The 21832-nt window shown below is 36.0% G+C and overlaps 1 protein-coding gene across 1 annotated transcript in view; it reads right to left on the reverse strand.

The window, feature by feature from the left end:
• The window catches only part of PSMA8 (proteasome 20S subunit alpha 8), a 29005-nt gene extending 10835 nt beyond the window's left edge, over positions 1 to 18170 (reverse strand). Inside the window, exons 1-3 of the mRNA XM_090285124.1 lie at positions 18069 to 18170; positions 6142 to 6268; positions 1319 to 1443 (exon numbers count right to left, since the gene is read on the reverse strand). Of these exons, the coding sequence (XP_090141250.1) occupies positions 1319 to 1443; positions 6142 to 6268; positions 18069 to 18170 (354 nt within the window). The remainder of the gene's footprint in view (positions 1 to 1318; positions 1444 to 6141; positions 6269 to 18068) is intronic.
• Positions 18171 to 21832: the final 3662 nt, after the last annotated feature.

Here is a 21832-nt window from a genome sequence, read left to right on the forward strand (position 1 = left end):
TGTTTAAAATGTATTAAACCACTTAATCCAATTCAACAGAGTAGGTTTTACTGTAATGCCCATTTTATAAGTAAGAATATTGAGGTAAAATAGGCTAAATAGTTTGCCCAAAGCAGGAACTGGGAAGCAGCAAAGCCAGGATTTAAATCCCCAAATTCTGGCTCCTGTGGACACATTTTTAACCATCAGTGTTTGTCTAAACGAAAAATGGTTTATGCTAGGAGAAATGAAAATAATGAACCAACATATAAAAACAAAACCTTCACTACTAATTATAAAATATAATTTAAAACAACTATACAGCACTATGTTATGCTTATTTGCAAAATAAAACAAAAAACCCAATGCTAATGATCCTTCAGGGATATATTTATGTATTGTTGGTTGCACAATAAAAATTGGTTCAATCTTTTTAGAAAGTAATTTAGCTATATGTAACAAGAGTCTTAACCAATTATGATCTCTAATCTAATAATCCCATACTGAAAATTAATTTAACAATATAATTCAAAAAAGAAAAATAAAAGCTCTTTCAAAGATAGAGTAATGTTATCAAAGCAGCAGTCTGAGAGCCTGCACATGAGAAGGAATAAGAAAAGGGGAGAGACGAGAAACAACCTGAAGAATTACTGATAGCAGCTAAAAAAGAGTATTATAGGCAAACCTCTGAGATATTGCAGGCTGGGTTCCAGACCACCAAAATAAAGAGACTATATCACAATAAAGCAAGCCATAGCCTTTTTGCTGGTGGAGGGTCACACTTTCAATTTGTAGTAAATGCAACATCCATGAAGTGCAATAAGTGAAGTACAATAAAAGGAGGTCTGCCTGTATATAGTTATGTAAGTATAAGAACTATGCTGACATATATAAAGAACTCATAACATAGTAAGTGAAAAAAATACTTGTATACATCACAATTACACTTAATGTTAATGTACTTACTCATGAATTCAGAAATGATACCTCAACCTGATCAGTTGTGTTTAGGTTTGTAGGTGAAAGAATAATGGGTACTGCTTTGGTAAACTCTAAAAAATGGTTCTCATTACTTGATCTCCAGAAATGAGGAAATACCCTTAAGAGATTAGATTTCTTGCTCTTTCAAATTTTAATATAATTCTCAGAACTGATAATGATTGGGATTCCTAGTGACCAAGTCAATTTATTCCACTGGAGTAAGAGTGTGAATATGAAGTGTGAGAAAGAATAAGGAATTTAATAGGTTTAATAGACTAAATGGCTGAAGTATTTCTATGATTAGACCCATAATGTTAAAGGAGAACACTTAAAGCAATTTGTTGCTATACTGGCTTACCTGTTTTAAGGTTGCTATGAAGCGCGTTATGTATTCCACAGTGACTGGGTCCTCAACTGTAAGCTTATGGCTCTGGCACTCCACACGGGCTCTGTTTATTACTACTCTAGCATCAGCAGTCAGTCCTATAAAAGTAGTTGATACATTACAAAAAAGAATGACCTCTTTCATTGTCAAAAGGGTGTTACCATAAAATCTTTCTTATAATGTCCTTTGTTTTTTTAAAATATATGCCTATTATAAAGACTGTAGAATTCTTTGTGAACCACTCATTTGACATTCAAGACTTAATCTGATGCATTCTTATTTACTTTTTAAAGAAAATGGCTGTAAAGAACAATGATTAAACAGTAATGTTAAGTAAACTATTTCCCAAAGATGAAAATAGTTTCATTCACAGTAGCTAGGCTGATTATTAGGGTTTACTAAATTTTTTTTTAAGTCTTTGTAGTCATATTTTTAAAAACTTTTTCGGGGGGAAAAGATCAATGGCAAACTGTTGAAAGGTTGATGGTCTATCCTGATTCCAAAACCAATATACTTATTAGCTAAACCATGGAGTAAGCTGGATTTCTTATTATGAAAACAATGAATATTACACTCCATTATCAAACACATATCATTAAATTCAAACTTCATTCAATATAACTGTGAAATATCTCTTCTCAGCTTTCTGCCTAAGATTAAGTATTTGAAAATCAAAAATGTTAAAACAGAAAAAAGAAAACATATTGTCTTACTTTTGTCATACCAAAAACATTATGTAATTAATTTCTATCTCTTCTGTATGGAAATAAAATGCTTCCGTTAAAAAAAATAACGAACTGGGACTTCCAGCCAAGATGGAGGTCTAGACAGACATGCTGCATCTCCCTCCATAGCTAACAAGAAATAGAAATACCTCAAAACTAGAGACAACCAGAAGTTCCAGAAAATCGAGCTGCATGGAATCCAACAAAGAAAGATATAAAGAAGAAATACTCATCCAGACAGGTAGGAGGGGTGGAGCCAGGGCCAAGAGGATGCAGTGTGATGGTGGCAGGAGTGGCGGCAGCGGCAGGCCCGCGGAAAGCGCAGTCACATGTTTTAAAAAGTCGGGAGGGACACCTGGGGGGTGCTCCCAGTGACAAACCAGACCACACAGCTCACAGTTCCAGTGCCGGGGAAAATCAAGCCTCATTGCTTCTGACTGTACAAACTGGGGGGGTTTGGGGGAAAAAAACTGCCGGTCCCTCAGCAGAGTCCGCATGTTTAAAGGGCCCCGATGGACCTAGAACATCCACAGACCCACCCACTCTGGGAATAACCACCAGGGCAACAGCTAGAGAGGCACCAGTCCCATATGGAAGTGGGAGAAGTGCCTGGAACAGGGGTGAGTGCTGAGCAAGTGGCATTGTTCCCTCTCGGATTCCTCTCTTACATACAGCGCGCCACAACGTGGTGAAATGGGTCACCCTGTACTGATGAATACCTAAGGCTCCGCCCCTTATAACATAACAGGAGCGACAGCTCTACCTGGGCAATTATCATCATCCATTTCTAGGATTTTATCTTCCCAAACTGAAACTCTGCATTCTACTCTCTTTAGTTATGAATCTGACTCCAGGTATCTCATAATTGGAATCATATAGTAATTTTCCCACTGTGAATGTTTATTTCACTTAGTATAATGTCTTAAAAGTGGACATCCTTGACTTATCTTAGAGTAAAAGCTTTCAGTGTTTCATCATGGAGTATGATGGTCACTGTGGGTTTTTCCTATGCAGCCTTTATTACGCTGAGGTAATTTTCTTCTACTCCTAGTTTGTTGAGTGTTTCTATTATGAAAGGTGTTGAATTTTATCAATATTTTTTCTCTCCATCAATTGAGATGATCATGTAGTTTTTCCTTTTATTGTTAATATGGTATATTACATTGACTGATTTTCATATGTTGAATAATTATTGCACTCCAGGAATAAATAACTCTTAATCATAGTGTATAATCCCTTTAATAGTTGCTGAATTTGGTTTGCTAGTATTTCGTTGAACATACTTACATCAATATTTACAAAGGATATTAGGCTATAGTTTTCTTTTCTTGTAGTGCTTTTGTCTGGTTTTGGTATTAGGATAATGCTGGCCTCACAGAATGAATTTGGAAGTGTTCCTTCCTTTCTGATTTTTTGGAAGGGTTTGAGAAGGATTGGTATTAACTATTTAGATGGTTGGTAGAATTCAATAATGAAAACATCTGATCCTGGACTTTTCTTATTGGGAAGTTTTGGATTACTGATTTACTCTTTACATACTATACATCTGTTGAGATTTTCTATTTCTTCTTGATCAACTTGAAGTAATTTGTATGTTTTAAGGAATTTGTCCATTTCTTCTAGGTTATCTCATTTGTTGGCATATGACTGTTCATAGTGCTCTTTTGAGTCTTCTTTTATTCTTAGTCCATCTGACTAAAGGTTTGTTAATTTTGTTAATTTTTTCAAAGAACCAACTCTTGGGTTTGCTGCTTTTTCTCTATTGTTTTTCTATTCTTTGTTTTATATATCTCGGTTCCAGTCTTTTATTATCTTCTTCCTTCTGCTAGCTTCAGGTTAAGTTTGTTCTTTTTCTATTTCTTAAGATATAAAGTTAGGTTGTTGAAGTCTTTTTTTAATGTATGCATTTAGAGCTATAAAATTCCCTCTTAACACTGCTTTTGCTGTATCACATATGTTCTATATGTTTTCATTGATATCAAGATATTTTCTCATTTCTCTTGTAATTTTTTAAGGAGTAGTGTTTAATTTCCATGTATTTGTGGATTTTTCAGTTTTCCCCTGCTATTGATTTCTAGTTTTATTCTCTTTTGACAGAAATGATACTTGGCATGATTTCAAATTTTTTTGTCTTCCCACAATGCCAGGTTTATTAAAGGGAGATCTCCCCAATCGGCCAACAGAGTCATGCGCAGGTTACATGCAGAGATGGGTGCTTATGAGATAGAAGCGAGCAGAGCAAGCATCCGGGTGAAGTCTGGATCACTGATGGTGTGTGTGGATGAAGAGGTGAGTGTGGGTCTCAAGTCAGGTGGCTACAGTGGCATCATAGGTCTGGTGGGATGGAAGTCCCACAGGGCTCATAACGTGACCCTTGGTACAGACAAGTTTGAGCATTGGGTGTTGGGAGCTCTGAGTTCTTATTCAATCTTTTAAACTTTATTAATACTTGTTTTGTGGCAAGATAATTTCTTTTTTAAAACAGTAAGATAAAGATTATTTTTTGCTCAATGAAGTTTTTAAACTTCAACATAAAATTAGAACTTGAAAAAAAATTTTTTAAATGAGCAAAAAAAAAAAAAAAAAAAAAAAAAAGGATGCTCTTCTCCCTGGGAGCAAGCCTGTGCCCTTCCTCTCCGCTTTTCCTTCACTCTCAGGCTTGCATCTTCTAAACCCTAATGGGCCCAGGAGACTTGTAACCAGGGGAACAATGGGCAGAGGCAGCTCATCCAGGCTAAGCCCCTGAACCTGTCTCAAAGGACTCCTTTTCCCTGACTTCTCAGTGAGCAAAGCAGCCCTGCCTAGGCTCTCTCCTGTAGCTACTTCTATCCTAAGTCCTTCTTTGTTCCACTGTTACCAGTTTGAATAAATGTACCCTCAAAAAAAAAAAAAAAAAAAAAACCACCAAAAAACCCCAACATGACATGTCTTATTTTTTATACAGATGCAACAAAGTGCATGAAAATACATTCAACATCATTAGCCATGAGGCAAATGCAAATTAAATCCACAATGAGATATCACTACACACCTATATAAATGTCTAAAATAAAAAATAATACCAACACCAAATGCTGCTGAGGACGCAGAGAAAAATGAATCATTCATATGCTGCTAAGAGTAATGTAAAATAGTACAGCCACTCTGGAAAACAGTATGGCAGTTTTTCATACAACAAAGCAAGTATTATCATATGAACCAGTGATTTTACTTGAGCATTTATCCCAGAACAACGAAAATCTATGTTCACATAAAAACCTGTACACAAAAGTCTATACTAACTTTATCTGTAGTAGGCAAAAGCTGGAAATATCTCCTTCATTTCATTATAAGTGTGGTACATCCATATCATGGTGTATTATTCAGCAATAAACAGCAACAGACTATTGATCTATGCAACAGTCTGGATGAATTGCAATGGAATTATGCTGCATGAAAAAAAAATACTGAAAGGTTATGTAGCATATGATTCTATTCATATAGCGTTCTCAAAAATGACAAAATTATAGAGATGGAGAAGACATCCCTGGTTGCCTGAGGTTAGAGATATAGAGGAGGAACAGCATGGGTAGCCCTGTGGTAATGTAAGAGTTGTGTATCTTGATTGTGGTGATGCCTCTGTGAATATAATAAAACTATACACACATGTAAATAAGTGCATGTAAAACTGGTAAAAATCTCAAAAAAATCTGTGGCTTGTAACAATGTTAATTTACTTGGTGTTTGAAAAAGTTACCAGTGTGGTAAACTAGGTAAAAGATAAAGGGGTCTACTTTGTATTGTTTTGCAATTTCCTGATCTAATATAAAAAATTAAAAAGGAGACAGCTACCTAAAATTACAATTAAGATAATGTAATGTATACTTTCTGACATTTATGTCTACCAGAAATCCTGGTTTACAGAGTTGAGATTTTCCAGAAAAGACAGGGTATATTGTTTGTATTTAATAAGAAATGGAGTATCACTCCATACGTTGTATAAATATAGCAGCACAACAACTGTAGTGGGGCCAAATGGGTTACCCTACAACACCAAGATATTCTGTATCATTATTGTAGGTCCATAAGTACCTGCAAAAGCCATGCAGACATGGTCATCAAGGGCACAAATTTTCCTCACAGTTCTTTCATCTTGAAGCTTGGCAACAGATTTTTTTTCCACCCCAAGTACTACTATATTGGTACCACGAATTCCAACCTGTCAAGTCATTAAAAAAATACAATTAGTTGTCAGTTTTAACACTAAATCAAATTATTCTAAAACAAGACTTATAGGGAAATGGGTTTCCTTAAACATTCAATAAAAGTGAAAAAGTAGACTTCAAAGAAAACTCAAAACAAAGAAGACATAGGTAGAAACTGGAAGGATATAACACAAATGCTGAAACTCTAAGGACTATCTTAATCTCATACAATGTACTTGAAGATTTGCTATCTAAATAGAGAACAATTTTAACCAAAATGAAAGATGCTAGAAATCCACATGGATTCCTTATATAAAGGGCAGTACCAGTCCTGGTAGTAGTAGAAATAGTATAGAAAGTTAAGTAGATGCATTCTGAAAGCTCTCCCAGGTATCTCATAATTTAAAGGGATAGGGACTGGAGGTTATAAGCAGCTAAGAGAAAGACCAAATGTCCTCACCCTAGATCACTGATAAACAAGCCTCAGTTCAAACAAGAATATAACAAGAAGAATCACTACTGCTCCTCCCTCCATCCCTTCTCTTGGGAAGAAAGTGGAAAAAAGTCTAAAGAGTAATGTACAACAGTAGTAGTTCTCAAACAGGGACTTCTGGGGAAACGTGGCCATATTCTCAGGGACTCAAGAGTAATCTATGAGAATTATTATTCTGTATTACAATGGTAATCTAAATATTTTGATATTGGTATTTGTGTTTATGATTGCCTTGTGGTCAAGTGTGATCATATTGTACTGCTTTATGCAACATAACTAGGCAAAGAGGTATATTCTGAATTAGTATTCTTGAAGTAAAAATATAGAACAGATTAAACATAGAGCTAACCATGAGATTACATCTTTCAATTAAATAAAACGTAGGCAGCTTATCAAAGCCTTTGCTCTACTTGTTCCCTCACTTCATTCTGTCAGTTTATCCAAGAGGCCTTCCCTGACCATCCTATCTAATAGACACGTTGCACTTCATGTCCCATAAGGAACATGCCTTCTTACCAAGTCATGGGGCATTATAACAATTCCACATACATCGGGACACAAAGAATAACTCAATATATTCCCCAAATTGAAATAAATCCATTTAAATTCATTGATCACAGACAATATAATAAGTTTTATCTCTCACCGAAATACTTTTCAATTAAATAAAGACATTAAAACTGCCAACAGGGTGGGTCACAAGGTTGGGTACCTCTTCCAGCAGGGACCACCACCGCCTGGGGCTCGTGTGCAGAGCTGACTTTCGGAGGGTTGAGTTATAGGCAGCCCATCTCATCCTAGAGATGGCATGGAAGGGAGGGAGGAAAGAGGAAGAGAAAGAAAATGTAGGAAGAGAGGTGTAGATTTCCATGGCTGACTGGTCTCAGAGGGAGGCGCAGAAATGCAAGTTAAACATGTATGCAGTGAAAGCCCTTGGTGCCTGACAACCCCCACCTCAATCACCTGCTGTCCCATGGGCTACCCCGCTTCCTCTTCATCTGCCCCACCCCATTACCTACACAGGTGACCCAAATCCAAAGCATTTTATCTATATAATCTTTTTTCTTTTAAATTATATTTTATTGATTATGCTGTTACAGTGGTCCCCATTTTTTTCCTTTGCCTCCCTCCACCCAGTATCCCCCTTCCCTCCAACAACCCCTCCCTTGTTCATGTTCATGGGTTGTACATGTAAGTTCTTTGGCTTCACCCTTTCCTATACTATTCTTAACATTCCTTCTCTATTTTTCTTTTTAAAAAATGAAAAAAACCCAAACCTGCCAACACATATTATCTAGAAAATTATAGCCCTAAGTTAATAAATTTGAAAACCTGGAAGAACAAAAGACTAGAAAAATTAAAAACTGCCCATATTCACTCAAAAAAAGAAAAAAGGGAAAAAAATAAAAATAAAAACTCAGTCTCACTAACAAACATGGGATAATTTTGGAAAAGAACTATCCCACAAAAACAAGTGTCAGGCCTAGGAAGCTCATGAATGAATTCTTTCTAATATTCTGTTATGGCTAATTCTCTTGCTATTTAAGTAATTCTATGGTATAGGTAAAAATGGAAATGTTCCTAAGTTTTTAGGAAAGCTATGTAACAATGTTGAAAGCTGGCAAACATATCATTTTCTAAATAAAGAAAAACACCAATGATTTTTTACTCAGAAAAGCTGATGCTCAAAATTCAAAACAAAATATTTACAAGTATAATCCAGAGTTACAGAAAAATAATAACATGCCACAAACGAGTATGGTTCCAGGAATTTTAGGAACATCAATAAAAGTAAATACTTCAATATAAATGTTACAGCGGGTAACGGAGACCTGTTATTTTTGACCTGATTACAGCACTTTAATTGTTCTTAGAGAAATACTGAGTCTTCAGGTGGCGCTGTAATATACCCTAGTCTAGCCAAAATAGAAATCCTTAAAGTTTTACTGGAAGTGTTTGGAAGATAGGATAATTCTCTGCTGTAGCAGAGCTGGGAGCCTGAAGCCTAGGGCTATTTAGGGAATCAACATGTAAGGAGGTCTTGTCTGAGAGTGAAAGTAATAGGGAGAGAAAGCATGACATGGAGAGGGAAGGGGGAGAGGAAAAGAGACATACCAGTTCTGTTAACATCATTTAAGATTCTAGTAGCCATATAATTAAGTCTAAAAGCAAGGTTTACCCCTGCTCCCTTTGGATACTTGATTCAATAGATTCACTTTTTTGCTTAAATTATTGTGAGTTGGATTTCTGATGCTTGCAACTTAAACAGACTTAACTAAGACAATTATACAGTAAAAAATTAAAAGTAAATGCTAAAAGCTACAAAAGCAACGATAAAATTCAATACCCACACCTACTTTTAAAACACCATTGGAAGAGCAGCAAGAAGACTATTTTACCACTTGTTAAAAGTATTATAAACCAGCAGCTAAATCGTCTCAGAAAATGAATTACCATCCACTCAACTGTTTAAGCCAAAAACCCAGTTGTCATTCTTTATAGCTTCCTTTCCCACACCATCCATTGCCAATCAATTACCAAGTTTCTGTCAATATTACATGTAAAAGCTATCTACACCTTGCTACCACCACTCCAGTACAAGCGACTATCATTTCTTGCCTGGGAAACCTAATAAATCTTCCAGTTTCTATTCCAGTTTCCCACCTTTCCACCTCCCAACCCAACTCCCCGCACTGCACTCCCATCTAGTCTCCACAAAGCAGTCATGGCGAGCACTCAAAAATGTCAACAGGCTCAGTTTACTCTCCAGTTGAATATCCTTCCATGGCATTCTGCCTTACTTAGAAAAACTGTTTTCAGCCACCTTAGTCTTGCTTATAAAGCTGGGCATAATCTGGACCCTGCCTACTCTTAGTAGTATGTCATTGCTGTTAATCAAGCACCAGCCATGCTATCTACCCTCTTTATTTTTTTAAACATTTTTTATTGTTGTTCTTTTACAGTTGTCATATTCCATCCCCCCTAACCCCCTTGCTCTCCCCTTCCCACCCCCACAGGCAGTCCCCACCCTGATGTTCATGTCCATGGGCCATTTACACATGTGCTTTGGCTAGACCCTTCCCCTTCTTTGCACAATTATTCCTCTCCCCGCTTCCCTCTGGTTTCTGTCAGTCTGTTCCTTGTTTCCATGCTTTTGGTTCTATTTTGCTTGTTTGTTTTGTTCATTAGGTTCCTGTATTAGGTGAGATCATATAGTATTTGTCTTTTGCAGCCTGGCTTATTTCACTTAGCCTAATACTCTCCAGTTCCATCCTTGTTTCAAGGCTTTCTCAAAAACAATTATGTGTCCCTCCTCTGAGCATTCACATGTGATATTACTCTGACTAGAACAGTTCTCTTATTTCAGGTCTCAATTGAAATCTCACTTCAAGGAGTCCTTGTCTACAACCCTATAAGCAGCCTGTTATGTTCTTGCAATCAGTACATTTATTATTACTTTTTTTTTCATTGTGGTTATCTCTCTAACTAGTATATTCTATGAGGGCAAGGAAACAATTAGACAAATCTAGGAAGTGGGATACTCTACCCAATTAACCTGTCTCTTCAAGATGTCAACGGTAGGAAAAAAAGAGGGGATGTTATTCAAGAACATACCTCACAGCTGAGTGCAAGGGCCTGGACTTCAGATTCAGATTTAAATGAAATAACTACAAAAATATATTTGTGAGCAATAAGGAAAAATAGAAATGTAGACTATTACAAAGTATTAAGGATTTTGTTAATCTCATTAGAAGTGATAATGGTTTTTAAAAATCTTTATTTTTTAGAGATGCATAATGAAATATTTACAGATGAAATATCATGTTATATGGGTATAAAATAAATGAAATATCAGGTTATCTGGATGTCAAATAAATGGGAGTGAAGCACTCCACTAAAAAACAAATTCTGACATAAATCTTATCAAAATTAACTCAAAATGGGTCAAGACTTAAATGTAAAACTATAACCTTAGAAAAAAGAAAAAAACAGGAGAAAATTGTTAGGACCTAGGCAAAGAGTTCTTAGATTTGGCATCAAAAGCATGAACTCTAAGAAGAAAAACTGTAAAATTGGACCTCATTAAAACTACAAACTTTTGATCTGTGAAAGTCCGTATGAATAGGATGAAAAGAGAAGCCACAGACTGGGAGAAAATGTATGCAAACCACACACCTGACAAAGGGCTAGAACCTAGAACACATAAAGAACTGTCAAAACTTAAGAGTAAAAAAACCAATCCAATTAGAAAATAGACAAAACACATGAAAGACATTTCATGGCACTACATACACAATGGCACCCTGCACATGAAAATATGCTCAACATCATTAACTACTAATGGCTAGTTTTATTAAAATCATGAGGTACCACTACACACTTACCAAAATGACTAAAATGAAAAACAGTAACACCAAATGCTGGAAAGGACTGTAGAAACTGGTCAATCATACACTGCTGGTGAAAATGCAAAGTGGTACAGCCACTCTGCTCTGAGCAACAGTTTGGCAATTTCTTACAAAACTAAACATGCTATTACCATATGACCCACTAATTGCACACTTGGGGCTTTATATCAGATAAATAAAAACTTATGCTCACACAAACACCTGCTATGAATGTTCAGAGTATTTCTATTCATAATAGCTCCTAACTAGAAACAATCCAAATGCTCTTCGACAGTGTACAGTTAAACATTATGATACATCCATACCATGCAATACTACCCAACGACAAAACCTGCAACTCCTGGGATGAATCTCAAGGGGAAAAAGCAAATCCCAAAAGGGTTCATACAGTGTGATACCATTTAATGACATTTAAAAATGACATGATATTAGAAACGGAGGACAGAAGAATGCTGCCAGAGATTAGGGCTATGGACACTGAGGGTATGCAGGTGGGTAAAAAGGTGTGTGTGGTTATATAAGAGCAACATGAGGGATTCTTCTGGAGTTGGAAACTGTTCAGTATCTTGACTGTGGACACAGAAATATATATAAGGCAATAAAACATGACAGAATTTAATATACACACAAGACAAGTAAAATGGAGAAATATGAATAAATTAGGTGGCTTTTTATCATTATCAATATCCTGACTGTTACATTAATGTCAGGACATTATATCACTATCTTGAATGAACCATAGTTTTGCAAAATGTTACCACTGGCAGATAGATAGTGGGCAAAGTATACAAGTTTCTTACAACTGCATGTAAACCTACAATTATCTCAATAAAAATTTCAATTAAAAGTACTCCATTGGGAAAGGGTAAAAGTTGGTAAAGATAAAAAAAAAAAAAAAAAAAAAAAGACTAGCAAAATGCTCGCAACTGTTGGAGCTGGGTAACTGGTATATGGAGGTTCAGTAAACTATTTCCTTTACATCCATTTTTTGATTAAAATATTCTATAATAAGAAGTTAAAAATAAATCAGATCAACCAAAAGAAAAAAAAAAAACAAACAAATAAACTTCAACTCTGTCTACTGGCTTTTTCTCACCAAAATTGAAACACATGCTAAAGTTGCTCTTATCTTAAACAAAATTTTAAAGACCACTTCAATCTTACCTCTTTCTCTCAAGCCGTTAAGAGCCAAATATTATAGTCATCCCTCAGCTCACAGCAACCTGGTTTTTACCCCCACTTCTCTCAGAGTTTGGCCAAAGTAGAGTATACATTGGTCACTAAGGTCCCTCAAGGCTATAGGCTATTCTCTACATAGTGCATACAGTCTATGGTCTTATTGTCTTCTTGAGTGAAGAAGAGTACTCAAGAATACTCATTTACTTGACTGTCAACATAGGTTTTAAGAAGAGGGGAGAAAGGACGCACTTCAAAATTACTATGTCCAGCCCGGATCAATCTCCTAAATTCCCAACATGTATATTCAGTTGCCTCACACTCTGTGGATCAGGAATCTGTACAGATAGGCTAAGCCCTCTGGACCAGGGTCTCTCACAAGACTATAAACAAATTGTCCCACATGGCTGCACTCAAATTAAGGCTCATGGGGGAGAATGCATTTCCAAACTCCCATGGTTGTTAGCAAGATTCAGTTTCTCATGGATTGTTGGACTAAGAACCTCAGTTCCACTAAGTTTTGAACAGAAGCTTCCCTCTGTTCCTTGCCACATACACCCTTCCACGGCAACTCACAACATGGCAGCTGGGTTCTACCACCATGAGCAAGTCAGAGTGAGGATGGGCATGTAGGTCACCATCTCTGTGTAACCTAATCTCTGAAGGACATCCCATCACTTTTGCCTGTCCCATCCCTTAGAAGCAAGTCAATAGTTTTTGCTCACACCCAAGGAGAGAGAATTATACAAGGGCGTGAATGCCAGAATGTGGTAATCACTGGAGGCTGTTTTAGAGGCTGCCTACTATAGCTCCCATAAAGCATCTCAGCCTCAGCAAGTACAAACTTCAGCTAGCTTTCCCCCAAACTTAGTTTCATATTCACTAAGAAAATGACAGTGCCATTTAGTAAGAGATGAAATCCAGAAACAGGCACTATTGTTGACTCTTATCTCTTCAATAGCTTCTTTCTCTCCTTCCCCTGCCCCCAATATCACCCAAATAGTAATTAAATTGTATCAATTCTACTGTTAAAAGTTTCTCTGGCTCTGGCTGATGTGGCTCAGTGGATTGAGTGCCGGCCTACAAACCAAAAAGTTGCCAGATTGATTACCAGTCAGGGCACTTGCCTGGGTTGCAGGCCGGGTCCCCGGTCGGGGCATGTGAGAGGCAACCACACATTGATGTTTCTCTTCCTCTCGTCCTCCCTCCCTGCCTCTCTCTCTAATAGTAAATAAATAAAATATTGTTTTAAAAAAGTTTCTCGGTAATCTGCCTTATTTCCATTTCTACTCAACCCTAGTAAAAATGACTAGCATTTTTCATCTAGACTACTTCATAGACTTCTATGTAGTCTCCCTGCTTCCAGTCTTAATTTCATCCAGTTCACTCACTGACCATACTGTAGTCTGAGAAATCTTTGAAAAAATAAAAGTGTGAAAAAGAAGAAAATCTGAATGTGGCATTCCTCTACTTAAAACCTGTATTAGTAAGGACTAATTTTCACTAGGCAAATTAAGAAAGCATAGAGCTGGCTTGGAAACAAAAGAATCTAAAGATTGTAATTTTACTCTTCATAGAGAGATACTTTCTCTATATATAAAAGAAGATGGCCACTGGCAATCTGGACTCACATCCTAAGAGTCTTCCAGAGAAAAATGTTACCACTATCTCTAGTTAGAAAAGCCCCAAGAATGGATTTATACCGGCTAGATTTGAGTCACACACTCATCACTGTGGCCAGGAGGATGAAAACAGATTCTACTTGGATCATGGGAGTACCTCTGTGGTTGGACAAATGCAGACTGTTATTAGAAAGACAAATAGCAATAATCTAGAGCCTGACCATAATAACCACACCAAAACTCTTCAAGGCCTACTATTCCCTTAAGGGCATTCCATGACATGGCCCATTTCTAGCGTCATCTTCTCCCATGTTTCCATTGCTTCAGCAATCCTGAGTGCCTTCCAGTTCATAGAACATAATTGTCTTTCACAGCATGGTCTTCCCACATACCATTTCCTTTGTCTAAAATACTCTTCCCTCTTTCCCCATGGACTTTTTTTACCTGGTTATCTTTCATCTCTCAGATATCTACTTCAACATTATTTCCCCAGGGGGACCTCCCTAACTCCTAGAGTTCACATAATGCCCGGTACTCTCCTCACTGTAATACTAATTTAGGCTTTGTTAGGACTATTTATTTGATCATTTAACATTCCTGCTAGGTAGTAAGATCTCCAAGGACAGGAATGAAGTCTTTCTTGCTTATTGTGAAACCCTAGGGCCCAGCACCGCATTTGGCAGATGTAAGGGTTCAGCAAAAATGTCTTGAAATAATAAATGAGTGTGTTGGAAGAACCATAGACAAAATTGAAGGAAAAAGAGAAAGTAATAATAGCTATCATTTATTGTAATAATAGCTACCACTTATTAAGTACTTGCTGTGAACCAGACACTGTATAAGATACTTAACACACATTACTTCATTCAATTATCCCATGAACCCTATGTGAACCCAGGTGCTATTGTGATGCCTATTTTACTGCTAAAGAAACTGAAGCTGCCTTGACTGGTGTGGCTCAGTGGGTTGAGCCTAGTCTTACAAACCAAAAGGTCACCAGTTCAATTCCCATCAGGACACATGCTTGCTCTGCAGGCCAGGTCCCCGGTTGGGGGCATGCAAGAGGCAACCAATTGATGTTTCTCTCACACATCAATGCTTCTCTCCCTCTCTTTCTCCCTCCCTTGCCTTCTCTCTAAAAATAAATAGAAATTTAAAAAAAAAAAGAAACTGAATCTTAAAGAAGTTAATGGCCTTATATGAAACACATCTGCATTTCACATTCATGATAATAATAGACTAATATACAAATATTTATTGAATAAACTGCATCATACTGCAAAAAGCAGAGGCTTTGGAACTAAAAAATTTAAGTGTGAATATGGGCTCCATCATTTTTTAGCTGGGTACTTTCAGCAAACTTTGAAAGCTCTGAATTATAGATTCCACATGTATAAAAAGGGGATTAAATACTGTCGTTAACATTAGATAATGTACATAAAATACTTGGCATTAAATAAGGATTACTTAAGTGTTTGTTTACTCCCTTCCTAGCCCCTCCACTGTATACCACGCAGTGAAAATAAAAAAGGAATTATATCATCTAGATTCTCAAAGATCTTACTATCCAGTTGATGTAGGAAGACTATTAAAGAGAATATGAGGCCAAATAGTAAATGCTGTATAATGCTCTGTGTTACAGATTATAAATTCAGAAGAAGAAAATATCCATGATGACTGGAGTGGATCAGAGATGCTTTTATGAAGGAGCTGGAATGTCTGATCTTGGAGGAAATGTAAAGATAAGAGTGGCAGAAAGAAAGGTAATTTCTCCTCTCCCTTCCTACAAAGGCAGAGGCATATATTAGTGAAACCATGAAGCTGCCCCCTTAATTAAAGAGGGTGAATAAGGATTATGAAAGACTTTGATGGCCCAACTGTGGAGCTGAGATTTGATAAAGTAGGAAATATAGAGCTAATAACAATTTAGGGTCAAGGCAAGGACAGAATGAGGAATGATAATAAATCTTATCTTTTTCATAAGAATATCATGAAGAATTCACATTTTTCCCAAGAAGAAAGGTATTTCCTCTCTAAAATGTTACTCAAATATATTTTTCATTTATAGAAAAGGAAACTAATAAAAAGAAAATAGGCCTCGTGTCTCACTTCATGCTGTAAAATAATCATCAAGCAGGAGGTAAAATCCAAGGCCTCTAATTGTGGTCCATATAACTTTTTGAATTACTAAATAATATCACATTCACATACTGGTCAAACAAGTATGGCTTATTTATAACTCATCATATCAATATCATTTATAGACAGATTATTTTGTGACATATTTTTTTAATAACAGTGCCACTATAAACTTTATCCCATGAAAAGGTCACAGCACCCTCACGGAAACACAATAACTCCATACAAAGATGCAAATTATAATTTCAGAATCCTGAGACAAACTGTCTTATCCTTCCAATGTATCTTTAAAAATGCCCACTATAGGTAGCTTTATATCCTTACCCTTTTACAGCTCATTACAAAGGAACTATCAATCAATTCTATATCATTTTAAAACATTTTAATTGAGCCAATGTGGTTTCTTATTATACCCCAGTTTTCTCCCATTACTCCCTTTATTTTAGGCTTTAAAACTTGGGCATTATTTCTAACCATATGCTTCATGCCAAGCTGGGGATTATATAACTTTTTGTTTTTAATCAAAATGGTACCCTTTTGGTTTAAGCTACCTCAGGCTTTTCTTAAATTTGCAATTCCAAAAACATTACTTACAAAACAGAAGCAAAACTAGTGGGTCCCAGTAAGTAGAAAAATATATATTTTTTAAATGATAAGATTCCAGTGGGTTTTTTTTGCCACTTTATATTTGATAGATTTATAATAAAAGTGAACTACTATTTTCTTCCATAACTAAGTTAGTATGAAAAGTGACAGAAAATACAGTCAGTGCTACACTTAGAAATGAACTGTGTATCTCATAGCTGATGCCTAAAATTCCACAACAAACTGGCTCATGAAATTTGAGAGATTAAAAAAATGGATCATTCTGCATTAAAGGCTAATACTTGGAAGAGTTGGGATAATCGATCTTTGGCTATCAGAGCATTTTGTCATTTTTAATTTTTATAAACCATAAAATTATTAAACATAAGTAAAACTTGGCAATAGCAACATGGGTACCCTGAGTAAGTTTTTCAGAAATATGGCTAGGTAAATTTAAAGTACAGGATAATCTCTCAAAGAATTTCAGTGCTGCTGTGGCCCAGTGGATTGAGTGCCAGCCTTTGAACTGAAAGGTCACAAGTTTGATTCCCAGTTGGGGCACATGCCTGGGTTGCAGGCCAGGTCCCCAGTGTGGGCGTGCTAGAGGCAATCACACAATGATGTTTCTCTCCCTCTCTTTCTCCATCCCTTCCCCTCTCTCTGAAAATAAGTAAGTAAAATCTATTTTTTAAAAAATTTCAGTTATTATTTAAAACCAAGACCAAAAAAAAAAAAAAATAGAGAGAACTGTCCAAAGAGAGGAGATGCTTGGAGCTTAGAGCCTCTAAAAGGTTGCCAAGTATTCAGGTACAAATAACAGGACAATAATTTTTAACAAGTGAAAGTGTTTGATAAGTGGTTTAGCTATTTTAACCATAATCTCACCAACAAGGATTTAATTTTACATTGATTTAGTTTGTATTTCAGGGACAGATATGATCAATTTTAAATTTTTATTATAATTATGATTAAACAACAGCTCCTCACATAAAGAAACGGTTACTTTTCCATGCATATGTGAATTCCTAAGTGGGGCATGCCCATTCAAATATGCTGTTAGAGGGCGAAAGAAACCTTTTTTCCCCTTACTGTCAAATACCGTCAAGGCCCCGACATACACTGACGGCACGCACACACATTTTGCACCTGTGGCTATCGTTAAAGGCAGTTGCACAACAGAAGCCTATGAAATCTACCAACTTTTACTCCATTACCTCCAGCCAAAATTTTAGTCATCTACCTCAATAAAAGGTAGCCGAAGCAATGTTCACAGGTGGGAGACGCCCCTTTCCTGTCCACCAACACCGACACCGAGTGGTGGGCTGGGGCAGCGGAGTACGGAAGGCCTGACACAGGGCGGGGGGAGGTGGTCAAGAAATTGCTCGCTCACCACGGTGGATCCTTTCTTCACCGCTTCCTGGGCATATTCCACTTGGAAGAGGTGTCCGTCTGGGGAGAAGACTGTGATTGCCCGGTCATACCGCGACGACATCTGCAGCGATTTTCACTGTGTAGCGGATTCTACAACGGCAGAGGCCGAGTGAGAACCCACTCCTGCGGCCACGTGCTACCCGGAAGTGGTTGATCAGGCGCCTCCGGGACGCTGCCCGGAAGTGCCCTCTCATGCTCTTGCACAGGCGTCCCGACATCATCGTGCCCACCCGCCTGTGCGAGGTTATTCATGCAGGTTGGCAGAATTTCTCTGCCACCCCTAGTGCCTGGCGCGTATGGTCCAGTTTTCCCACCTGTGTTGCCACAGGGGTGGTGTCTGGTCACTCTGGCTATAAAAATGATAGCAAAGATTAGGGCTCAACGATGAGAACTTCGAAGAGCGTATATTATTGCTTTCTCAAACCTGTGGTAAGTTCCTTTGGCTTTAAATTCTACATTTCCTTCACTCTCGTTAGCATATGTCATTTCAACTTAATAGAAAGACATATTTCCAAAATAGTGTTCTTCTGTTTTGCGCCTTGTGACAAAGATACAGCAAATGTAAAAGTTATTTAATGACAGGAATTAAGATAATGCTATTTTATTCAAAGAAATATTCTAAAAGCCCAAAATATACTATTTAAAAGATATCTAAAAATTTAAGTACGTATAGTAGAAAGCTAACCTGGTGCAATTATTATTACCTGTGAAACAATTCTTGTCTCTTAGTCCTCATTGGTAATATAGAAATATTTAAAAATTAGTAGCAAAGTGTTGTTCTTAGGCTTAACTGTTCTTATAGGCATGAATAATTCAAAATGATGTCAGGTGTATAGTAATGTCCTGGTAAGTTGAACTATTATTATTATTTCCATATATTGTTTAATATATGTTATTTTCCACTGGGAAACATCATAACTAGGAAAAAAGAAAAAGAAAAAGAATACCCCCAGAAGAGGAAAACTCTATTTCCTCTATTATAAAATACTCAATTTAGGATCTTATTTGACTACCGAAAGCAATTTGTATATACATCCCATCTTTTTTGTTTAGTATTATAAACTTTTGAAAAGTTTGGTCCTACTGAGAAAAACAATAATTCCTAATCAAAATAATTCACTCTTGAGGGGTTCCTGTACAATAGTGCAATAAACCAACATTTGCAAAAAGCTGTTACTTAAGAAGTGTTTTAGTGTTCTTGTTAAGTAATTATAATTTCTTATTTATGTCGAAATAATCATAGGTCACAGGAAGTTCCAAAAAAAAGCACAGAGAAGTTTCCTGTACCCTTCACCCAGTTTCCTCCAATGATAATTTCTTACATAACTACAATACAATAACAAAACCCCAAAATGACGTTGGTACAAGCCACAAAGCTTATTACAATTTTACTAGTTTTACATGCACTCATTTGTGTATATATGTTTAGTTCTGTGCAACTTACTATGTATGTATAGATTGGCAAAACCACTGCCACGATCAAGATACCGAAGTGTCCATGACCACAAAGATCCCTTGTACTGCCCACTTATAGTCATACCAGTCTCTTCCCAGGACATATTCTCTGGAAACCACTAATCTGTTCTCCATATCTATAATTGTATTTAAAATTTTTTATATATCTTGAAAGTTCTCACTACAAGAAAAAAATTGTTACCATGTATGGGGATAGGTTTAAACTAGACTTAGTGGGGTGATCATTTCCCAGTATATATAAGTGTCCAATCATAATGTATACCTGAAGTTAATACATTATTTGTCAATTATATCTCAATATAAAATTTTATGTAAATGGAGTCATACAATATATAACTTTTTTACTTTTTATTTAAAAATAATTATATAAACATAGGATGTTACAATGATAGTACAGAGTGGTCCCTTTTATCCTTCTTAGTTTACCCAGTTTGTTACATCATATATAACTATAGTACAATATCAATACCAGGAAGTTGATATTGATATAGAATTGTGTATTTTATTGAAAGGCATTTTGAAAGTGTTATGATACAGTATAACCTATTTCAGATAGCATTAAAATGAATATTGACAAGGATTAACACATTCAGGATTCATATTGACAATACAGCTTAATAGTGTGGCTTTGGGTAGGTATATTTCACTTTGTTAAAACTTAATTTCCTGACCTATGAAGAGGATAGGAATACCTACTCCACAGGATGTTGTGAAGAACAAATGAAATAATGTATTAGAAACATGAGACTGTGCGTTTTGATGAAAAGATTTCATCTTTCTACAATGAAGAGCGGAATTTTTATGTTTATGGAATAAGAGGCCACTTAATGGGGGTAGGTGTTTAACTTACATATATTATGACAACTTTTAATTTGTTATTGCCATAAATACTGTATCATTTTACTATGTCTCTGTACATATAGAAGTGCTCTTAATGGATTTAGTTATTTGGAGTAAACTGTACTATAATAGAAGTCTGTTTGAAAATTAATTTAAAACAGGGTGTTTTCTGATCAGTTTTTTGTTTTCTGCTTACTCTGTTATTGAACTGTTTTATATACTTAAGATTTTTTTTTGATTTTTTGTTTTTTTGTTTTTTTTCTGGAACTAAATTCCAACAACTAACTGGTGTGTAAAAAAAAATTAAAAATTTCCTTATCAAGGTTTATTTCCCATTTTTGTGGGGAAAAGGAGTCAAATTCATTACTTTGCCCTTCAGTCTTTTAAACATTGATAAATGTCTGAGTTGTATGGAAAACAATAAATATGATTTAAACTTAAAAATTTCAAGTGCCTAGCACTTGACAAATAAGCACTTGGAAAATGTTAACTGTTATTATCAATCATTTAGTTAACTAAAAAGTTCATATTATTCTGTAAGAGTAATTAGGAAGAGTGAAAATAGCATGAACCCACTGCTAGTTTGCAAATGTATTTATGTACAAATATATATTTCTAAATCTATAGAGAAAAGAGTAAAAGGACATATACCAATTTGACAAAAGTGGTTTTCTTTGTAGGAGGCCAGGGAAAGTGACTGGTGAGACATGATAAAGAGAGGGAAGTTACAGTTTTAAATTTTATATATGTATCTGTATTATTTAGAAAGTTTACATAAGCATAGTTTGTCTTTATACTTAAACAGTAAAAAAAAACAAACAAACAAAAAACAATAAATAGTTTAATGTCTTGAGACTTCCAGAAACGGCAATCTTGATGGTTTGAGCCAAATCTCCTATTGAGAACTAGAAATACTGGGCAAAATATATTTTTAAAAAATATATGCTAAGTTCAAAAAGGAAAGGGGATTTGTGGTATCAAGATTCATAAGAGAAGAATATCCCAAAGGGTAAGTCTAATATTTTCCCTTTGAGGTACTTAATACCTATTTCCAAAGCCTAGATGAAGCAGATCTTTGATACACAAAGATCGGAACGCAAAGCCTGTCAAGGTATGGGGGTCATGGGAAACACTTAGGCTTTTGTTTGGTCCCAGAGGACCACACCTTGAAACAAGAGTGAACCAGAAATAGGCCAGTTCTCATAAGGACTAAGGCCAAATTTGGAATCATCTCAATCCACGATTGAGGTAAAGAGGTAAAGCAATTTCTCACACTGTGGTCCATAGATCTTCAAGGGATTCACAATATCAAAACTATAGTGATAATATTAAAACAGTATTTGCCCTTTCACTGTATGGATATTTACAACGATAGTACACAAGAAATGGGTAAAACTGCTGGAATCT

The sequence above is a fragment of the Furipterus horrens genome, unplaced genomic scaffold (genome assembly GCF_987537825.1).
Source record: "Furipterus horrens unplaced genomic scaffold, mFurHor1.1.pri manual_scaffold_8, whole genome shotgun sequence".
Lineage (NCBI taxonomy): Eukaryota > Metazoa > Chordata > Mammalia > Chiroptera > Furipteridae > Furipterus > Furipterus horrens.